General features: G+C 37.7%; 1 protein-coding gene across 4 annotated transcripts in view; it reads right to left on the bottom strand.

Annotated features, from left to right (window-relative positions):
* The window catches only part of FOXP2 (forkhead box P2), a 751,705-nt gene that overhangs the window by 51,911 nt on the left and 677,358 nt on the right, over positions 1-22,436 (bottom strand). For 3 of the 4 annotated variants that reach the window (XM_080666068.1, XM_080666069.1, XM_080666070.1), the window contains exons 4-7: positions 17,756-17,893; positions 16,464-16,652; positions 14,553-14,736; positions 531-744 (exon numbers count right to left, since the gene is read on the bottom strand). In XM_080666068.1, coding sequence (XP_080522194.1) covers positions 531-744; positions 14,553-14,736; positions 16,464-16,652; positions 17,756-17,893 — 725 coding nt within the window. The remainder of the gene's footprint in view (positions 1-530; positions 745-14,552; positions 14,737-16,463; positions 16,653-17,755; positions 17,894-22,436) is intronic. The other variant, XM_080666071.1, reaches the window with a different exon arrangement.

Below are 22,436 nucleotides of genomic sequence, written 5' to 3'. Positions count from 1 at the left end.
ATCTAACATAATGTACTCAATGTTGATAACTTAAATAAAATAATTTTTAACTTAAGAATTTTGAGCCAAATTTATTCAGAAAGTTATCAGCATAAGTTTATTTTTACATATTTATAAATCCCAGATATATATATATATATATATATATATATATATATATATATATATTCTGATGTCTAGGCTTATGTGTGAAACTGGTTAAGTTAAAAAATGGTAAAATGTTCTGATAGAATTTAGGTTAATAACAACATCTTAGTAAGAAAAATATATCAACACGATAATTCCACATGCACTTATTAAAAGTAACTTTTTTCAGGTAAATTACCACTGTAGCCATAAAACTGCTAGTATTTAAACTGCTTTTTGAAATAAAAAAATAATATGTAAGATAAATAATCTAAAGGTTTCCATTTAATTTGCTTTTTATATATTTTCCCTTTGTTAGCACAAATCATAATTTTTAGTTTTAAACGACAGCGAAAGTAAAATTTGGTGAAAGATAAATATAAGATAAATCTCGTGAGATTTACCTGTCCCGCCTTGTGTTTAGAACTGAAGACTGTCCATTCACTATGGAATGATGGGTTATTGGTGGTGAGGCTTTGGAAGTGGTGGGGGAGGTAGTCAAGGAGGAGTTGTTAGTGGTGAGGTCTAGCCCTCCGTGTTTGATGCCATTGTCTTCCATGCTGTGAACTCCAGTCACTTCTTTCCATAACTGCTGAATCTCAGCAGGACTCAAGCCAGCTACAAAATGGAAAAAAGAGCCACAAGGTAAATTCACCTAATGAGATTAGTGTTATTTTTGATGTTAATAATAAAAGTAATGCTACAGCATATTAATATACAAAAATAAATGACTTTACACCATCAGCACCACAGCTTTTTGCTTAAATAATCAGTTACTAGTATTTGCTAAAGACTACCAATTTGGGAATAGTACTGAAAATAATAGTGTTCAGAATAATACTAAAGATCTATAGAAAAAAAAACCAGCAAATTCTATTTGAAGATTATTCAACTTCTACCAGATTTTACTTATTGCTAGTTAATATTAACTTTTTATTATTGAGGAAGTGAAAGAGAAACAGATTTGTAAATAAGACATATCAAAAGAAATGAATGAAAAGAAAAAATGATGTTATGAAGGATAACAAAAGTGTCAGAGAAAAATAGTAAACACTAAATTTAAAATAAAACTATATTTGATAATTATCATTTTGAAGTCTTAAATATACTTATTATATGAATCAATTAAGCAGATAATATCTAAATGTCTCCTTTACTTTATGACTGGTAGAATAAATCCCCTACTCATTGTAACAACTCCCTGGTTAAGATTATACAAACTAACCTAATTTATGAAGAATGAAAATATAAGACCTAGACACAATCCTTGCACTCGTATCTATAATTTTCAAACAAGTAATTGAAACACTATTGTTTACAATATTTAACTTATAAAATAATACTTATATGTTCCAAGTACTGTGCTTTCACCTAGTCTTTATACACCTTAGTAGAGGCCTGGTGCACAGATTCGTGCATTGGTGGGGTCCCTCGCCCTGGCCTGTGGGGATCAGTGGACCTTCATGCTGCTGCAAACCGGCCTTACCCACCAGCTCGTGGGGCTCCAGCCCTCTGTCCCTGTCAATCCCGCACAGCACAAAGTAGTGCAGGAAGCAGCAGGCGGCCAGGGAGGCACCTGAGCCTGGGCTGGGTGCCCCACAGCTCCTGCTCATCCCAGCCCCGCTGCGCCTGCCACCACTGCTCAGGTGCACAGGGGGAGTATCCGCCAGAGAGGCTCATGCCACCGCAGCTGCGCTCGCCAGCTGTGAGCCTGGTGTCTGGCGCCTGTCTGTCAACTGAGATGTGCTCCCATTGTGGGAGCACACTGACCACCAGGGGGCAGCTCCTGCATTGAGCATCTGCCCCCAGGTGGTCAGTGTGTGCATAGCTACTGGCCGGTCGCCCAGTTGTCTGGTCATCTGGTTGTCCGGTTGCTTAGACTTTTATAGAGAGAGATGCTCTTTAATCCTCACTACAATCCAATAGAGTTGATATTTTTTCAAACATTTCTTCATTAAATTTATTGGAGTGAGTTTGGTTATCAAAATTATATAGGTTTCAAGTGTATAGTTCTATGATACATCATGTGTATATTTCATTGTGTGTTTACCATCCAAAGTCAAATCTCCTTCTGTCACCATGTGTTTGACTTCCTTTACCCTGATAGTTTTTATTTTAACCAATTACGGATAAGGAAACAAAGTAGAATCAAGTTTCAAAAATATATGCAAAGCCACAAATCTTATATGCAGTATAAGGTAGCCTGACTTGAATGTCTTTGCTCTTAAAATATTATATTAAATATATGAAAACTTCTGGGAAAAGGTAGTTGTCATTATAATTGCTGTTGTTTATTGAGTATCAACTGTATTCTAGTGCTTTACATTCATAATCACAATTAACCTCACTTAAAGTTAGAAATCTTTACATTTTACAGATGAAAAGGTAGAGGCTTGTATCAATGAATTACTAAATCACTAAGTGGACAGAATTTAAACCTAATGGCCTGTGGCTCCTAAATCTTAGTTCTTTTTTTCTATGTTTATCTACAATGTCTAATAGAATAACGGAAGTGCTAATCAAACCATTTCCACACTCCCACAACCCAAAAAGCATGTACATCGATTGATACCATGATGCTGAGTGACCAAGAGGTATGTGGGCATGAGTGAGATGGAAAAGGTAGGGAGAGTGGAGAAAGATAACAGAATAGTATGGAGAGGAGAGTTAGTCCTCTCACCCCTCCCCCTGCAGATGGAAGAACCATCGATCTAGACATAATGATAAGTAGACCAAAGTAACAGAAGAATTCTCACTGCTCAAGCCATAACTTCTGGTTAAATTACTCATATAGTGGCAATCTTAAATTATTTATGCCCATTACTATAAGTTTTACTGAAAGTTATTATTTTGGTGATTCTGGATCCTCATGATTAAAAGAGTAAAGAAAAAATAAGATAATTCAGTTTTCCAAAGTTGTTAAAAAATAAAAGTTATCTTCTATAAAAAAGAATCCTATATAATAAAGAGGTAATATGCAAATTGACCATCACTCCAACATATAAGATGGCCATGTGGACACAAGATGGCTGCCACAAGATGGCCAGCAGGGGAGGAGAGTTGGGGAGGACCCAGGCCTGCAGGGGAGTGCAGTTGGGGGAGACCAGGCCTGCAGGGGAGGGCAGTTGGGGGGGCCCAGGCCTGCAAAGGAGGGAAGTTGGGGGGGACCAGGCCTGCAGGGGAGGACAGTTAGGGGCAATCGGGCCGGCAGGGGAGCAGTTAGGCATCAATCAGGCTGGCAGGGGAGTGGTTAGGGGTGATCAGGCTGGCAGGCAGAAGCGGTTATGGGCAATCAGGCAGGCAGGCAGGCAGGCAAGCGGTTGGGAACCAGTAGTCCTGGATTGTGAGAGGGATGTCTGACTGCCCGATGGGATCGGGCCTAAATGGGCAGTTGGACATCCCTTGAGGAGTTCAGATTGGAGAGTGTGCAGGCTGGGCTGAGGGACACACCCCCTCTCCCCCGTGCACGAATTTCGTGCACCGGGCCTCTAGTGGCTTAATAAAGTTAGGTGTTTCCATTGCATAAAAAATAATTTATATATAATGATCATTAATTATAGCTTTAATTCTAGCTTCAACCATGGATTATAAAACTTTCCTGATTGTAACTTTTTGATTACCTGCCTCTATGTGTTAGGTGTCCTAAAGGCCAAACGCCATTAGCAAATCCTTTTGTGTGATAGCATCTACATCACTTCAGCATCAAACCTCCCACTATCTCACTTGCCACCTCTCTGCTTCACCATTAACTCTTGCCTGGACCACTGCTGTAACTTGCCTTCATATAATTTATTCCTCATATATCAGCCAAAAATTTATCTCTTTAAATGTAAATTGGGCCATAGCACTTCCCAGGCAAACTCTTCAAAGGCTTTCCAGAACGCTTAGAAAACAACACCTGACTATGGCTTATGAGGTGCTGGCATTTATCACCTGGCTCTTGCCTACCTCTCTGACCTCATCTCTTTCTCGGCATTTCATGCTGTTATACTTCTGCTGCTACTCAAAGGTATCACTTGCCACCTTACCAGCTATTGCTCTGGCTGTTCCCATAGCCTGGGCCACTCTGGTTGCAGATGTTCCATAACTTTCTCCCTCAGTGGTTCTCAACCTTCCTAATGCCGCGACCCTTTAATTCAGTTCCTCATGTTGTGGTGACCCCCAACCATAAAATTATTTTCGTTGCTACTTCCTAACTGTAATTTTGCTACTGTTAATGAATCATAATGTAAATATCTGTGTTTTCCGATGGTCTTAGGCTCTACAGCAGCGGGGTCACTACAATCAGAAGAGTTTTATAATGAGAACCGCTAGCAGGGTCGCCTTAGACTATCGGAAAACACAGGTCTTTACATTACGATTCATAACAGTAGCAAAATTACAGTTATGAAGTAGCAACAAAAATAATTTTATGGTTGGGGGTCACCACAACATGAGGAACTGTATTAAAGGGTCACGGCATTAGAAAGGTTGAGAACCACTGACTTAGATGGTTCAAGCATCACCTCCTCTCAGAGGTCATTGACCACACACTCAACCATTGCTGTTCTCCACCCTATTTTCTATCATTCTCTATGACCTTACCCTACCTATTTTTTTTAAGGTTTATCAGTCTCTGAAACTATTACTTTTATAAACTTACTAGTGACCCAGTTCACGGATTTGTACACATTGAAAGGAAATTAATTAGAAGGTGGCTGGCAGGACAGGACTGGGTGAGACTGGTCGGACACGTCCTGTAGCCAACCTCCCGTGGTCCCTCCCTGGCATCTGTGGCGTGAGCGGGGTCCCTTCGGCAGGTGGGGTCCCTCGGCCTGGCCTGCAGGGATAGGGCTGAAACCAACTCTCCGACATCCCCTGAGGGGTCTGGGAGTATGAGAGGGTCTCTGCAAAGTTGTTGTCTTATATGGTGTGGAACACAAATGCAAGTGTGCAGTAAACAAGATTCGGCCTGACAATGCCCCAGCAACAACATAACCCACAGCCGAAGGTGGAATCACATGGCCCCAGAAGAAATTGGGCTCCTTTCTCTCTGGTTTCAGGGTGCGTCACCTGAGAACTGCCGCTGCCAAGTCACTGCAGCTCGGCAGCTCCTGCATTGAATGTCTGCACCATGGTGGTCAGTGCACATCATAGAGACAGATCAGATGGTTGGACACTTAGCATATTAGCCTTTTATATATATAGATCATCATTTTCCACCCCTTACAATTTAAGCTGTATAAGAATAGGAATTTCTTATTTTACTAGTATATCCCCAGTGCCTAGAACACTGCCTGGCATGTGTCCAACAATCAGTTGTTGATATCATTGATTTTAACCAATTCATACAGTTCTTGAAGACATCTTGGTTTCCACATGGAGGTTCTGTGGCTCTTAAAGGGCATACTATTTATGAGCATTGCTCCTCTCTAAGGTCAATGTCTAGTGAATTATAAATGATACTAGTTGATTCTAACAAATTAAGTGGCTAATAAAATTTCATATCTTGGCTAAAGAACTCTTAGATATTTTTAGAGACTACGTTAGTGAACGATGTTATTAATAATTTTGTTTTTGGATCTTATTAATAAGTTAGTTAACCTAAGTATCCACTTACTTTTAAAAGCAGATTTCCATTATATTAGTCATTTGTATTGAAAATTAATGGGATGAGCATGATAGCACAATGATATGGCAACAAATACCAAGCACATCAACATTTGATGAATAAATAACCATTCAGTATCCAAATAATGATTCTTAATTAAAAGAAGGAGGAAATTGTTTTTAAACATTATAGATCAGAGGCAGAGAATAAATCATAACAAAAAGAGATTCCTGTTAGCAGGAGTGGTTCCCAAAAGTATCTGCATATTAGAATCACTTGGGGATATTTCAAAACTTCCCAATTAAATCACAATTTCTAGTGGTAGGACCAAGGAATCAATAGTTTTGAAGCTGCATAGATGATTCCAAAGTGCAAGTAATTTGAGAAGGGGATTTTTAAAAGTAAACTATCACATTGTTCATGAGACAAAGATGTCACATCTACAATTTGCTTGGCTCTTTCCTATGACTACAAACTAAGAAAATGGAACAACTTTTCAATTTTGTACAATTTTGAAAGTTTGTGAGCTTTAAAGTTTTGATGATTTACAAGAAATAATTTAAGCTATTTTTCTGTCAGTAATGCACAAGCTCAGTGTTCCCCACACAGTGTTATCTGGAACAGTGCTCTTCTAAGCGCTGTCAGTCTGAGAGGTCTAGGGCTGTGGTCTCTGTGTTTTAGACACTCAGGAGTGTCCTGATTCACGTTAGCATGTAAAATAGTTCTGAGATGTCTAGGAACAAAGAACACTTGAGTCTCTTTTTTAAACTCAGTATTTTACAAATATATTTGAGGAAAATAAAAAATCCATGGAGCTCATTTATTCTAGTATTAAATACCAGACATAAGCTTAGGGTTCATTAAGTGATCTCCAGCCCAGGCACCTTCCTTAGATTGCAGGCTGCCTTTTTATAACCTTAGCAATTATCTTAAAGCTTACAAGTTCAAAACGAAGCTTCTGTTTATACAGCCCCTCTGACTTCAACTAGGTTTTTTGTCTCTTATTTTACAGATGCTTTTCTAAGTGCTTCATACATGGTAATTAATCTAATACCCCCAAGCACTATGGTTTTTGTTGTTATTACTATTATTAATTACTAGAGGCCTAGTGCATGAATTCACGCACGGTGGGGTCTGGCCCACCCTGATCGCAGCTGATTTGGCCAGGCCAGCTGGGGGGAGGGGATGTGGGAGGTTGGCTGTCTGGGAGGAGGGGCCTCAGGCGGTTGGCTGGTACACCCCGCACCCTGGTCAAATTCCTGGTCTAACTCCCAGTCAGGAGGACAATTTGCATATTGGCCTTTTATTATATAAGATTATTATAATCCCCCTTTAAGAGTTGAGGACACTGAGACACAGAAAAGCTAAGCTAATACATGCAGAGTTCCCTCACAGTTTTAGGTCATTATTCAAACACTAGAGGCCCGGTGCACAAAATTCGTGCACGTGGGGGTGGGTGTGTGTGTCCCTCAGCCCAGTCTGCACCCACTCCAATCTGGGACCCCTCAAAGGATGTCCAACTGCCCATTTAGGCCCGATCCCAGTGCGGGCAGTCGGACATCCCTCTCACAATCCAGGACTGCTGGCTCCAAACCACTCGCCTGCCTGCCTGCCTTCCTGCCTGATTGCCCCTAACCGCTTCTGCCTGCCAGCCTGATCACCCCCTAATCACTCCCCTGCTGGCCTGGTCCCCCCCAACTGCCCTCCCCTGTCAGCCTGGTCACCCCTACCTGCCCTCCCCTGCTGGCCTGGTTTCCCACAACTGCCCTCCCCTGCAGGCCTGGTCTCCCCCAACTGCCCTCCCCGGCAGGCCTGGTCGCCCCCAACTGCCCTCCTCTGTTGGCCTCATTGCCCACAACTGCCCTCCCCACCCGGCCATCTTGTGGTGGCCATCTTGTGTCCACATGGGGGCAGCCATCTTTGACCACATGGGGGTTGCCATCTTGTAGAGTAAGAGTGAGCTCGGTGGACACCCTGCATTCAATTTGCATATTACTCTTTTATTAGATAGGATCCCCTTCCCAGGACTTCTTCACTGGCCACCCTGTCTACAAGTTCAATTCCTCCTATTTCCTACTGCTGCTTTATTTTTTCCTATCCTTAAATTTCTTTCTACTCAGCACTTTCCACTATCTATATCAATTAATTTATTTATTGGCTTTCTTCTACACTGAAATGTAAGTTTTACATTGGCAGATATTTTTATCTGTTTTTTTCACTGAATGTCTGCAGTGAGTGCAACTTCAATGAATATTACTGAGAGTTGTACACTCAACCAGAACACTAGTGTACTGGAAAGCATAATTTAGGAATCACTGGACTAGACCATCATAAAATAATAAACTTAAAATTTTAAGTGAAGATTATTCAAGTTTCCTTAATAACATATTTCAGGGATGTATACATACTAGTGGTAAAAAGTTGTATAATTATGTAATTTAAAAATTTCATGACCACATGAAATTCAGAAACCCTATTCTACTTTTTTATGATGATTTGGGCTTGTTCTTGTTCACTGCCAGTACTACAAATAAGCATTAAAAGGTTTGTTTTTCCAGGAGTTGAATTAATCAAGAAATAAATTTCTAACTAAACTGCATATAAAGCAATCTTATGTAATAAAAGCCTAATATGCAAATTTTCCCCTCGATCCGGAGTTCAACTGTTCGCTATTATATGCACTGACCACCAGGGGGCGGAATGGAACATAGTGGGCATTGGCAATGTGCTGCAACCTCTCGCCAGCTACCTGGCGGGGGGGAGATGACAGGGATGGACGTGTGGTGAGAATGCGGGGTGTCCACTGAGCTCACTCTTACTCCCCCTGCTACCTTCTCCCAGGACGCTCCAGGGAAGCCCCTATGCTCAGGTGCCGAGTGCCAGTGAGGAGCCTACCCTGCACCCGCATGGCATCTTCCTGCTGAGCTGGGCCACAACCACTGGGACCGCAGGGGCCGGTCGGGCTCCCCATGGGATCACACAAGAGCTGGCCACGCTCACTGCATCTCCGCTTGGGGACTCTGGCACCCTGACTCAGGTGGAGGGGGGCGTGTGGGGACCTGGGGGCCAGGTGCTGCCCAGGGCCAGAGGTCAGCTGGGACCTGCCCTTCCACATCAGATGCTTGCACTTCCATTGCTGGTCAGGCATAGGGACCACACCCATGCCCGATTTTCATGCACTGGGCCTCTAGTTATATAATAATTGTTCAATCTTGGAATCAGAGTTTGTAGAGTAACAACTAGGTGTCAAGCACTGTGCTGAGAATTAATTAAAATGCCATAATTTATATCTAGACTAGAGGCCCAGCGTGCACAAAATCATGTGCGAGTAGCTCGCTTCCTCTTGCCTCAGCTGGCTGCCCTGCCCATTGCCACTCATAGCTGGTGCCCTGCCCTCCACTGCTCATACCTCTCTGCCACTCGTAGCTCTCCACTGCTAGGAGCTCGCTGACCTGCCCTGCCCCGCCTGCAGTGAGAGCCGCTGCTCCTGGGCAGGGGGGAGGGACCGAGAGGTGCTCAGTGCACCTCCTGGTGGTGGTTATGGTGTTACGGCTATGGGCCTTTTATAATATATATTATACATCCTTGGGGCACACAAGGTTTAAAAATTTCAATGGTGTTACTTATTGGTAAAAATTACATTAGTTGCTCTTTCACATTCAATGTTCTTTCATTTTCTATGTCTAGTAACTAGTTTTCAATATTAAATTAAAACATTTCAAACACTATGATGAAAAGTAAGTCTACTGTAAATTTTTGATTCACTTAGTTACTGGTACTCTGCTTATTTTCTAGGGTTACTTACAATTAGAAGTAATAAAAACAAATTTTGGAAGAAGTATTTATATCATCCATATATTTTATTGAGCCAATTTTATATTTTGTAATTTGAATTACTGAAATATATCATGTAATTTTTATTTTCATATTAAATTTTATATTTTGAAAAATGAGTGTCCACACATGACCAAAATAATTAAATCACAAAAAAAGTGTATATTTCAAAATTAAATTTCCTCACCAGCCCTAACCTCTGGGTCCTCAGTTCTCCAGAGGCCATCATTATTCCAACCTCTAGGCTATCTTTCAGAGAACTATTTGTTCATATGTAATGTGCCAAACCTAACACATTATTGTTTTATATTTGACTAGGGGCCTATTATAGCCTGTAGGTACAATGCACATCTTTAAAATATATGTTTAATGAAGGGTGCACCAAACACACATTTTGTCCAAATGCTGAATTATAGGGAATAAAAATCACTATGTGGCTGAAACTGAGATCAAAGGCAAATATAGCAACAAAAATGGGAACTTCTGGGATATAGGAATATCGTTGATATTTTAAAAATTACTCCTATGATTTTAATATTACAATTTTTATAGGTTGCATTTTTTAAAGTTTGATATTCTATTACAAAACAATAATTTCTCAGTTGTCATCATCCAAATATTTTAATGTGGCAAAGTTGACATTCCACTCTTTAGTCTTCCTTCAAGACATAAAGAATTGACAAACAGAAGTTTTTTTTCAAGTCTTGTGGCCTAAATGAAATTATGCATGCTAGCTCATTAAATAATTCTATAACAAATAGATTTATGATATCATTTAATCTCCATCTTTCTACCTTTTTTACATTTTCTCAAAAACTAACTCAACACACTTTAATATTTTCTAATGTGTTTCATAGTATATGTTAGATTTTATACATAATATTAAGAGTATTCACAGATAACTTAGATAAGTTTTATACCTGCAATAATAAATGTACTCTGTACATTTACCCTTCTGTTCACTGATAGAGTTTCAGCATATAACTGCCCCCCCCCCCCCAATATATTTTCCCTCCAAGTTACAAATAGAAACTTACTTGTATTTGAAAGGGAATCCTATGATGGTAACAGTAACTCTGCATGCCATGCTTTGTTCATATTACTGGTGCTTTACACTGATTATGCATTGGTGATCTATGCAAGCACATGATCATATATTAACCAAAAAAATCAAGGATGCCAGAATGGTGTTGAACTAGGCATTTGGCTATTTATATTTCCATATGCAGAGAATGAAGTCAAAGCCAAATAACTGATTTTGACTAAATACTCATACCAAAGATAAACTTCAGCACCTTCCTAACTCAGCATAAATGACATTATTATAGACTAGAGGCCCAGTGCATGAAATGCATGCACAGGGGGCGGGGCGGGGGTGTGTGGAGTGTCCTTCAGTCTGGCCTACACCATCTCCAATCTGGGACCCCTCGGGGGATGTCCAACTGCCTCTCACTATCAGGGACCGCTGGCTCCTAACCACTCACCTGCCTGCCTGATCACCCCTAACCACCTCTGCCTGCCTGCTTGATAGCCCCTATCTGTTCCCCTGCTGGCCTGATCACCCTAACCGCCTCTGCCACGCCCCACACCCGGGACCCAGGATTCCCTCTTCCAGCCAGTTGCAGGCACCTGGGACCTGGGCTTCCCTCCCTCTGGCCGGCCACAGTCACCCAGGACTCGGGCCAGCTTTGCCTGGGCCAGCCGCAGCTGCAGGGGACTGTGGGTGGGCGGCTTTGCCCTGGCCACAGCCACAGGCACCTGGGACTGCGGGGCAGGCAGCTTGTCCTTCTCCCAGGCCGCAGGTGCAGGTGCAGCCACTGGCACTCAGGACCGCAGGGCGGACGGCTTGTCCCTTTCTGGGGCCACAGCCTGGCTGGTCCCCATTCCTCTCTGGCTAGTATTGAATGTCTGAGCCGTTAAGGCATGATGGTGTGAGGAACATTTGCATATTAGCTCTTTATTATATAGGATTATTTCAAACTATCTTAATTTTCTTTATTATTCGACAGTTCTCTGATTCTAAGCTGTTCTAGTTCCATAAAGTGTTAGTTCAAAATCGTACCAGCTCCATAGCCAGTACTCCCTGTTTGGTCTTTCAGATTGGTAATGAAAATATGTTTTAAATAACTTTTATAAGTTCAAAAATATCTAAAACATTGGAATGAAATGGAGTTTTTACCACATATATTTTAGTCCCTGTAATCAGAGTAAACCTGTGAATATACTGTGTACTGGGATACACTGACTTCTATCTTATATAGAAAACATATCAAAATTTAAGTACATGCACAATATTTCCTATTTTATAACCTGTAGACAATGAATATGTGTTTCCAAATAATTACTAGTTGGTATTTAAACTATACTATGTAGTAAATAGCTTTATATTCAGTATTTTATTTGAGATTTATTTACAAAACCATACTTTTTTATTTGCTTTCTGTATATCTGCAGTCACTCTATACGCATAGAGATAATCTAACTGCTTATTTTACATTAAAATTCAATATTATAGTAATACTCATGATGACTTCCAATGCTTCATATTTTAAATAATTTAATTTGAAATGGTAGAATACATTTCATTACTTTAAAATATAAACAAAAGTGTGAGTATATCTCCTGCTTTTATCAAAATTACCTGATTCTCATAGACATATTTTTAATAGAGTTGAAAAAAGTTTTAACTTTGAAAGCCGCCTGAGGATGTTGTATTGAATCATGGGGATAAATACTTTAAATATGGCATATTTTCAAGAATGTACTGAGAACATTATCACCGAATATTAATCCTACTCAGTTTTCATATGGCTCTTATCTGTGGCTAATCAGTAAACCAACCAAAGCCTGATGCAAAGTGAACTGGGGAACTATAAATAAAAATAATTAAAATATTTTTATGTTAACCAGTATCTAAGGCAGACATGATTCAGGGCTTACATTATCTAACAAATATTTCTTCACTTTCCCACACTCTCATTTTGGGATACCAGCACAGCACTCTGAAGACTTTTTTTTTTTCTTTCTTACTTATTGTAACTGGCTTATCTGACAGTCTGGCTGTGTTTGGCTGATGGTTCTCCACAGTAAAAGTTTTCACACTTACTCATCTAAACACTGAAAAACATGAAAACGATTTTCATCTTGTTTGTTTAATATATAAATTTTATGCTCAAACCCCAGATACATTTTCAGATTTACTTCCTTTTCCTCAAAGTTCTCTATCCTGTGTGTTTTATCTCTCAGCGATCTTGTGAAGCATACCAATAAAATAAAAGGGAACAAGAGAATTCTATCAAAAGAAAGCTCAGAAATAAGAGAAATTGTTCATTTGAAAACTATTAGAATGGTTATATGATAACACATTTATTTGTTCAGAAAGGTATTTTATATGCTTATTTTGGAAACATATATTTAACAAATATATTTCAAATAAATTACACTTTGTTTCTATGAACATCTATTTTAAACTTTCTTGAAATGCCTGTTTGAATGGTTTAGTCATAATCATGATAGATCATGCTTCTCTACTGAGGGGATTTGCATAGATTTTAGATGAAAAAAAATCAATAAAATTATTTCTTTTGTTTTTGTTTTAATGTAGTTAGTTTTCTACCAAAGAAATCCATATTTACACTGAATTAATTTATATCTTCCTTTTTTTAACCTTATTTCTTCATTTGTCCTCAAATTGTACTTATTTTCCTAAAGAGTAATTTGTTAATAGAACATTCATTGCTAAGGTGACACCATGATTTATTCCAATTCTCTTTGGAGTGACACAGAAAGTGGATTTATTGCCTTGCTTTTCCTTTACTATTTAAACTTTCTTGATTTTCTAGGGGTAAATAAGAGGATCTGGTGAATTAGAGTATCTGAATCAAGTGAAAGAGGGAATTCTAGGAAAAATAATCCAAGATGACAACAATTTGATAAATAAAGAGAAAAATATTTACCATACTACTTTTAATTTCATGTGGCAATGCAATGATTATGTGCATTTTAAAAACTATTTGCCTAATTGTACTTTTTGTATATATATAATTGCTATTGATTTTCTTTAGTGCATCCTTAAGTCAGAAAAATGTACAGCAATTCCTACTACAATGTGATTCCTGTGTAACAAATATAATGAACTCAAGCTAAGGTTCATTGGGATTAAAGGTTGTTCTAACAAAATCCTAATGCAAAATAGGATAAGCTTTTATGAAATTTATCAATATATGATTCTAATTACCTGTATCGAGAATTTTAGCATGCACGGATTCATTTTATTACCATTATTTTTCTTTTATTTACCTAGAACTCTTTCCATTTCCCCAAAGCTAAGAGTCAAATGATAAATATATACAATTGTATTATTGTTTAGTGTTCTATTATTCTATTATAGTGTTATTGTATTATCAAAGCACATCTCCAGTTTTCTTTTCAAAAACTCAAATAAGAACACAGCTGAAAGCTTTTTAAAGCTATAATGTTCAACATATGCATAGGTAATATTATTTTAGAGAAAATAGGATCAGTCTTTTCCTATGATGGGATCCCACACAGATAACTAGGAATGTGCTCTATAGATATACATAAAACCTCTTTTTTATATGTGGAGGTTTCAACATGAAGATTAGGAACTTCTTTTTCTGATTGATTGTCCACAAAACTCAGCTCATTCGTGTTCAATGAGTGTTGTTAGCCTTACCAGTAATCCAGTTCTCCACAGATTTTCAGTGTATGTTTAACAGTGCTTGAATTCTGTTGCCCTTATAATTTTCTGCCACATGACTAATAAATGCACATTTACTATCTAACAAAGCACTCAAAGGCAGGTTGTGGTAAAATTTCTGAGTCTCAAAAAAAAAAGTGTCATACAACCTTGTTAATCGTGTTTTCATAACAAACCTGAAGGCCATAAAACCAGAATTCTCAAGGTGTATGGTAGGCAGGCCGTGAAACAAACGGTAGGAAGTGGAACATTAGAAATGAAGTGCACACGTTTTGCAGGTACCTTGAGGCAGCGATTGGACAGGAAGCGCCGCCTGGCCAGGTGGGATGGAGATGAGTCCCTGACGCTGAAGGCTGAGCAGATGTTGCTGCTGCTGGAGCTGTTGCATCTGGAGAAGCTGCTGCTGGAAGACAAGCTGCTGGGCTGCCAACTGCTGCTGCTGCTGCTGTTGCTGCTGCTGCTGCTGCTGCCAGGACACCCAGCCCCGTCAACAGCACAGAACATGGTCGCACACAGGCCTCACACAGAGAAACGCACATCCTCTCACTATCCAGTAAGTTTTCACAAGCAGAATGCATGCAAGTTCTAGATTTTCAGTTGCCTTTCTTTCAAATATTATGCTGCAGCAGAGAACCAGAGAACTTGCATTAAGAGTATGGGACAAGGGCTAGAGAAATATATAACAAAAGCTCAGACTTTTTTTTTTTTTAATGGGCTTATTGCAGATGATAGTACATTTACCTAGGCCAGTGGTCGGCAAACCACGGCTCGCGAGCCACATGCCGGCTCTTTGGCCCTTTGAGTGTGGCTCTTCCACAAAATACCACAGCCTGGGCAAGTCTATTTTGAAGAAGTGGCATTAGAAGAAGTTTAAGTTTAAAAAATTTGGCTCTCAAAAGAAATTTCAATTGTTGTACTGTTGATATTTGGCTCTGTTGCCTAATGAGTTTGCCGACCACTGACCTAGGCTAAAAGAATAACAGTTTATAGAAACAGTCAAGTTCAACAGCATCCTTTCCCCTGCCCCTCCCCGCCCCCAATGGAATAACTTTGATCCACAGAGGTCCATGAATATGGTCTCTAGTGATCTATTAGTGAACTGGGATGTAACCTTCACAGGATAGGCCTGTGAGCTCTCTCTCTTCCTTCCTCTCCTCTCTTTTAGGAATATATTAAAGGCTGAATTATGTTCAAGGCCAAAAAAGTACCCTTATTAGAAGGAAAAGTATAACTTCCAACTTTGTGAGGCATGACAATACGATCCCTAGTTCTTTGGACTCGGGAGGGTATGAGAAGGAAGTCAAACTTCAGAGAGGGACAAGCTGCTGTGGAAGACCTTTTCCTTTTAGTTTGGGGAAAAGAAACTTCTGATGCGCTCACTGGAAAACAGACTGCATAATGGAGCAAGTCATGTGGATTGCCCAAAGCCTCCAGAGAAATAAGGGAGCAATTTCTATTCTGTAGTTGATGGCTGTCTGAAATTCTATTCACAAATCCAAACAAAATCAAAGCCTCGGGAGGTCAAAACTGTTTCCTGGACGTTTGCATAATGGCAGTTTGAAGACAACGGCTCTGATACCTGCTGATCAATTTAACTACTTCAACGTGTTTTGTTTGTATTATGTTTATAGTTGATGCAGTTTGCTGACAAGTGCAAGCTAGGCCCGAGAAGCCAGCTTGTCAATTTGATTTATGAGCATATCAAACTGGAACTTTCTACTCGCCACTCCAAACCTACAGTAGCAGTTCATTAATCAGAGGCCTGTGACTTTGAAATCTGTGCTCAACCAGTTTCTCCCCGAGACCCCCCAACCCCCAACAATAGGTCAAATTTGCATGCATGTTCTCTGAGCAGCAGCCCTGAGAAAAATACGGTGCCCTCACCAACTTAGATTCTCCTGTAAACACAAGGTAATCGGTACTTTGTTCGGCGCGCCGCTTGCTCTCTGTACACTGATTCATTAGTGAACATTAGATGGCAGCAGCATTGGATTGGAACTCTCAAGTTCCAAGCTACAAAAGAGGACAGCAGGATAGTGCTGCGGTCACTGTTGTTAAGCTCAGTAAAAATGCATGAGAACGCATCTTTGACAGCAAAAGCCTTGTGATAGGAAGATCTGAGACCACCCCGGCTGCACTCACACTCTTCCCAACCTCACACTCTTCTGTACAGAGGAGCGGGGCAGACCCTACCTCTTTCACTTGCTTTCCAGGATGTTGCTGCTGCTGCTGCTGCTGCTGTTGCTGCTGCTGCTGTTGCTGCTGCTGTTGTTGCTGCTGTTGCTGCTGCTGCTGTTGCTGCTGCTGCTGCTGTTGCTGCTGCTGCAAAAGCTGAAGATGTAACTGCTCTTGCTGTTTCTTGTAAAACTCTTGTAGTTGTTGCTGAATAAACCATTTTGACTTTAATAAATAAAGGCAAAAGTTTCATGTATTACAAATCTCCTACACTCTTCTAGACTGGCATATGGTAGTGTCCATTAAGATTTGCCTCACAAGAACAAAATATATATATATATATATATATATATATATATATATATATATATATATATACACACACATTGGATTTAAGGAGACATCTGCATACACATTTTTCCAAGACAGCTCTGAAATTTTCCAATCCAGAATCCAAAAAAAGCCCTAAATAAAAGAGTATAGAAAATCCATATTCTAAAGGGCCAGAACCAAATAAATACCCTAAATTATGACATCCGAAGTCCCAATAGCATGTAAAAATAGGTTATACCCTACCATTTATACAACCCAAATACATAGCTATAGAGAATCAGGTTGTTCAGTTCTGATTGGGAAAAATGTAATCATTAGATGTATGGAAGAATGTCAGAGAGAAACACAAGCGACTGGCCTGTGGTCACCATCATCTCCAGGAAAGTCAATGGCATCAAGTCACTTAGGGGTCCAGTGATGTACTTATTAGTTCTGTTACTTTTTTAAAAAAGATAAATTATATGGGCTGGTGGCTTAGCTGTTTAACTTTATTCTAATAAGGAGATACTTCTCTTCCTAAGCAAAGAACATATTTTTTGGGGGGGAAATTGGGATGTTACTTTCCCTATTATAACAAAATAGCCAGTTCAAATTTCATACTTACACGAACTAAAAAGAGTGCTAAAGTTTTAGGAGTTTTAAAAGTAATAATTATCTAGGAGTCTCTTTGTAGGTTTATTGGCAAGTCTACAAAGCAAATGTACTAAGCATTTGGATACTTAAACACTGATTTATTCCATGTTACAATTACACCTCTCTCTGCTCTTATCCTACACTTTAATGAATCTAAAAACAACAATGACAAGGGATCTGTTCTTATGCAGCTCAGTCATTAAAGCACCACAGTTATGTTCTAGATGCTGATAAGTTGGCCCTTCAAGTGAAGAATAAATTGTCAAATATGCCCATGATGCAGTGACCATGAGGGCACAGCTCCGATGCCATGTGAGAACACCAAAGCAGGTAACCCACATTACCTGCTGCAGCATGACTGCTTGCTGCTGCTGAAGAAGGGCTTGGAGCTGCTGAGGAGACAGCACTTGCTGCTGAAGGATCTGCTGCATTTGCTGAGGGGTAATTACCTGGGGAGTCATCATGGCCACCGACACAGGTACCTAGACAGAGAGAAAAGAGAAAATGTGGTCACAACCAATGTTTGTTAACATATTTCACAGCTGTATGTCATCGCGAATAAATTCCTTAGTGAAGATGACCTATAATTTTATGTAATATTTGATATATTATTGAATGATTTAAAAATAATATTAAAGTACCACTGTTGTTATACACTAGCTTTCTAGATGCATCATATTTCATCACAAAGATTCTATCTTCATGCTCCACACCTCTAATGTGTTATACTAAGGTGTTTGAGCTTTTGCTAGCGTAGTTAAAAATAAACAGTTATAATAAACAGTGTTCTCAATACTTCATAATGGATCATCTTAAGTCACAGTGCTATAAACAAAAAGCCTTTTGGAATGTTTTAAAGATATGATTAAGATAAATAATAGAGGTTAAACAATAGGAAATAATATGCCTATAAATATGTTATCAAAGCTAGTAAAAAGAATGTATGTAGAATGTGCTTACTCATAAAACAATCACCATCTTTAAAATTTTATATATAAATGAAATATATAATAGTACTAGAAAATACATATAATAATACATATTACTACATGAGTACATGTAGTAACTCACCTACTATATATATCTTACCAAATAATTCCATAGATCCTCTCAAAGAAGGAATCACAGCTTCATCTTTAAAAATTTTATTTCAATCTAACTAAACTTACACCAGGAAGTCTAGAAATCTAAAAATTACTGAAAGATTATTCATTAAACTGAAAAAAAGTATTTTGCTTAACATTTTCTTTCTACCATTTCCTTCTCAATGGTCTGAGAATTAAAGAGTCAAAGAATAAAAGGAAATAAGGAGGGAGAAAAAGAAACAGAGGAGAAAGAGGAAGCAAGAAAAATACAGGGTAAGAAAAGCTAGAGAGAAAGTCCTAGCGAAATAGACAAAGGATGCGGAGAGATAGGAAAAAGATGGCAAGAAAGATAAATAGGAAAACCTTGCATAAAAGCCTGAGTTGTATGCTAAATTCCCAGGCAGGCACTCTATTGAAGGCACCACTTTTAGTACTAAGCTGCATGTCAACTTGCCAAATTTGCAAACTTTGAAAAAGAAATCACTTTCTCTCCTAGAAAAAACAATTCATTTTTACCGTAAATAAGAGCAAGTATTTATATACATAATGCTTTAGAACTAATTCTTGGGACACCATGTGTCTTTGAAAACAGAAAAAGATTAACAGACATGGTTCACAATTTATTTTAATAGTCTTTTTTAATGCAACTCGACATTTTCAAGTCTGGCATTTTATGTTATAAAGAAAGGAGAAATTAATAACGAAAAAGAAATTAGAAGAAAAAGGAAAAGAAATGCAGGATAGATTAAGTGCTCTCTTAAGAAAAATATGTTCATATTTAATGCTAAAAAAGAGCTATGTCTTTCTGTTTCATGTTGGTATCTAGAAATATGAATTAAGTAGATACTATTTTGTGGAAGGAAAAGAATTACATTATAACAGCAAGAAATTCAAAAGTGATTTCAAAAATATTTCTGGATTTTTAAAAAACACACTGACATATTAGAAGTTACTGTATCTTAATTTATCATAATACAAGGCATTGTGAAATTAATTACATGCTGTAAAGATAATTTACCCAAATGGTAACCCACCTGTTTAGTTGTTTAAATACTTAATGGTCAGTTTACTTATTTGTTTGTTCTTTTATAAACAAATAGAATGGGTTGAAACAAAACAGTTTGGAAAACAAGTATCTATGTAAAATGCCTTTTCTTTCCATAATCATTTACCTTATACTGTATCCAAACAACAAAGAATCAAACTGGAATCAAGCAACAGAGAAAGACAGATTATATTAAACTTTAAAAAGGCTGCCAATCTAGATAAACACATAGGTAAGTAGATGAATAGATATTACATGGATGTAGGTAGCTATATACATATAGATATATACTTGTAGATATATATGTTCTATAACATTTATTATGTGTGAGAAACTTGCCATACTTCTCTCCCTTAACAGCCTCTTATCACTTTTTAGCATATTGCTTTCACTTATCTACTACAACTAAAACTACTTTATGTGTAACCGATAACAAATGCATTTTCTAAAAAAATTTTTATAAATAAAGGCATGCACTTCAAGTTTAGAGTCAGATTTCAGCTTATGCAGATTATTACCCTATAGCTTGTTTCTATTATGAGTGATCTAGTGTACAAATTTAAGCAAGTTTTTTCTTTTACCTTTTCATTCTTTAGAGTTTATTTTTTCCCTTTTGCTATGAGTGGATAATCATTTTCTAAATATTAAATGGCATGTATCTCCCTTAAAATTAAACTTTTAAGGCATAAAAATAACCACATCACTGTCATTTTAATATCATATGAATCACATGTAATGTGATATTCAGGAAATTTTAAGCAGTTTTTGGCCTACCATTTATGACACTGCCATCTAAAACTGACAGTACATAGACATAAGATATGTAGAAAGATAAGCCAAGTAACACACAACTAATTGAACATTCTACTTCTGTAAGATATGTACAAAAACACAAATTTAAAATAATTATATATGTAAGAATGCACAGGTGCACTTCTTAGGGATTTTTAACATTACAAATAAGCCAATGATATTGTTTCAAAAATCCACATACATAAGCTCTTCCCAAATGAAATACTTTAGGCTAATAAAAATTTTAATTATTTTAATAAATAGAAAAATAGTTTCCCTACAGGTGTCAGTTATGTGTTAATGTAAACTGATCAATGTGTCTTGTTCAGAAATGAATGATTCTCAAAATGCAGGACTTCTCCATTTTTAAGTGATTTATTTTAAGTGACACATTTCCTTTATTTCTCCTTAATCACTTTTGTTACTGTCCCATTGCATTTTTTTGCTACTATAAGTTACTCTAGTAGTTCACTAAAAAAGGTAAATAAAGATTAACAAGTACATACATTTTTTTGAGATTATGCTACTTATCAATACTTAAAAAGCTAAATCAGCGTCAGATTTGAAGGTCTATGGATAACTTTCTAAAATATACATACATTAGCAACTTAGGAAATAATAGTAAAAGTCAAAAGCATTTAGACATTAAGCATAAGGAAATATTTTCCGCTAGATATGTAATTTTGTTAATGCAAATGTTCTTATGAGGAACCACAATTAAAATGTGCTATAGAGGAAGGGAGGAAAAAGTTACCTCAGATATCTTCTGGTGAGAAGACAAATAAAAGTCTGGTTGGGTCTAAGAAAACATGATATTTTATGCAGCTACCAAATGAAATCAGAAGGAATAATTTACTTAAATGGATGTCCTAGTATAACCTGTATTCTATCAATTAAAATCTCAGAGTGAAGAAAGGAAAAAGAGTCCATTTTGGTTGGTAGAGAAATTTTTTCTCTCCTGGTATTTGCTATGCTGACAGATCTAAAAAGTCCCTACAGTGATACATCAAGTAAGGGTTTAATTTACCCTACTTATTTTCTCACTCGATGAATTAAGCATAAACCAGATGTGCTGCTCTGGGCACCAAGAAGTACTAGGTACATGAACATGAAGATAGGGTTATATATTCTGAAATGAGAGAAGGAACATTCTGAAACTTGAAATGAGTCAAAATAGTAAAAGTCAAAACATTTAGACATTATCTTAGAGTAGGTGGGAATTGCCTTTAGATTTTAAGAAACAAATGATAAATGTGTTTACATTAAGCTTCTAAGCGTACCTCATTGAAAGGGTCAAAAGGTTCTTAAGAAACAATGCAAAGATCATGTCTACCCTCAAATGAATCTAAATAGTTCTTTTAAGAGTTATGAAAATAGACCAACATTTTTATTTGCTATAGTAAGTGCATTGTCTGTTTACAATCTAGTTCAGCTGGAGTATTTCTGAATGTCTTGGGTTTACATATTAAGCATGTCACTTAATTAAACATCCCAATTATGTAATTGGAAAGGTTCTTAGTGTAGCATTAGTCCAATTCTTTCTTCACTGAGTGTGAACTGGAAAAGCAATCATACCTTGCAGATGAGATTTAAGGTGAAAAGCACTATATCCTTGCTAACAGGGTCTGCCAACTACTGGCTTATAGATTCTTCTTTTCTATTCTTAAAATTTAAAGACAAAGAAAGTCCTGACCATTAGGCTCTGTTACTTTAAAAAAAAAAGCATATAACTGCTACAATTAACAACAGTATTATAACTACAAAACAAAATTTCATGTTATAATACCTGTTCCTGTTTTAACAGACTATTGATAGGAAATATTTGATTGTACATTCTTTGATAATTTTTTTCTGTTCATTTATTTTCTCTCTACACTATCTGTATCTATAGTTTATTTTAACATATGAAACTATTATACTTCATTGCCAGACTGGGTCCAAATTCAAGCCCTGGTTACATGTAAAATGCCTATCATAGTAATAGCTTTCAAAAGCTTCCTGGTTTTATAGTATTAGAAATAATTGACAATGAATTGAGTGGTATTTGTAAGCTTTTCATCAAGTACTGAACAGTAGTATTTAAAGAGATCTAAGATGGACAGT

This window comes from Plecotus auritus (assembly GCF_963455305.1).
Source record: "Plecotus auritus genome assembly, chromosome: 4".
In the NCBI taxonomy this organism is placed as follows: Eukaryota; Metazoa; Chordata; class Mammalia; order Chiroptera; family Vespertilionidae; genus Plecotus; species Plecotus auritus.
Note: the sequence above shows the minus strand (reverse complement) of the source record. Positions and strands in the feature narration are given on the sequence as shown.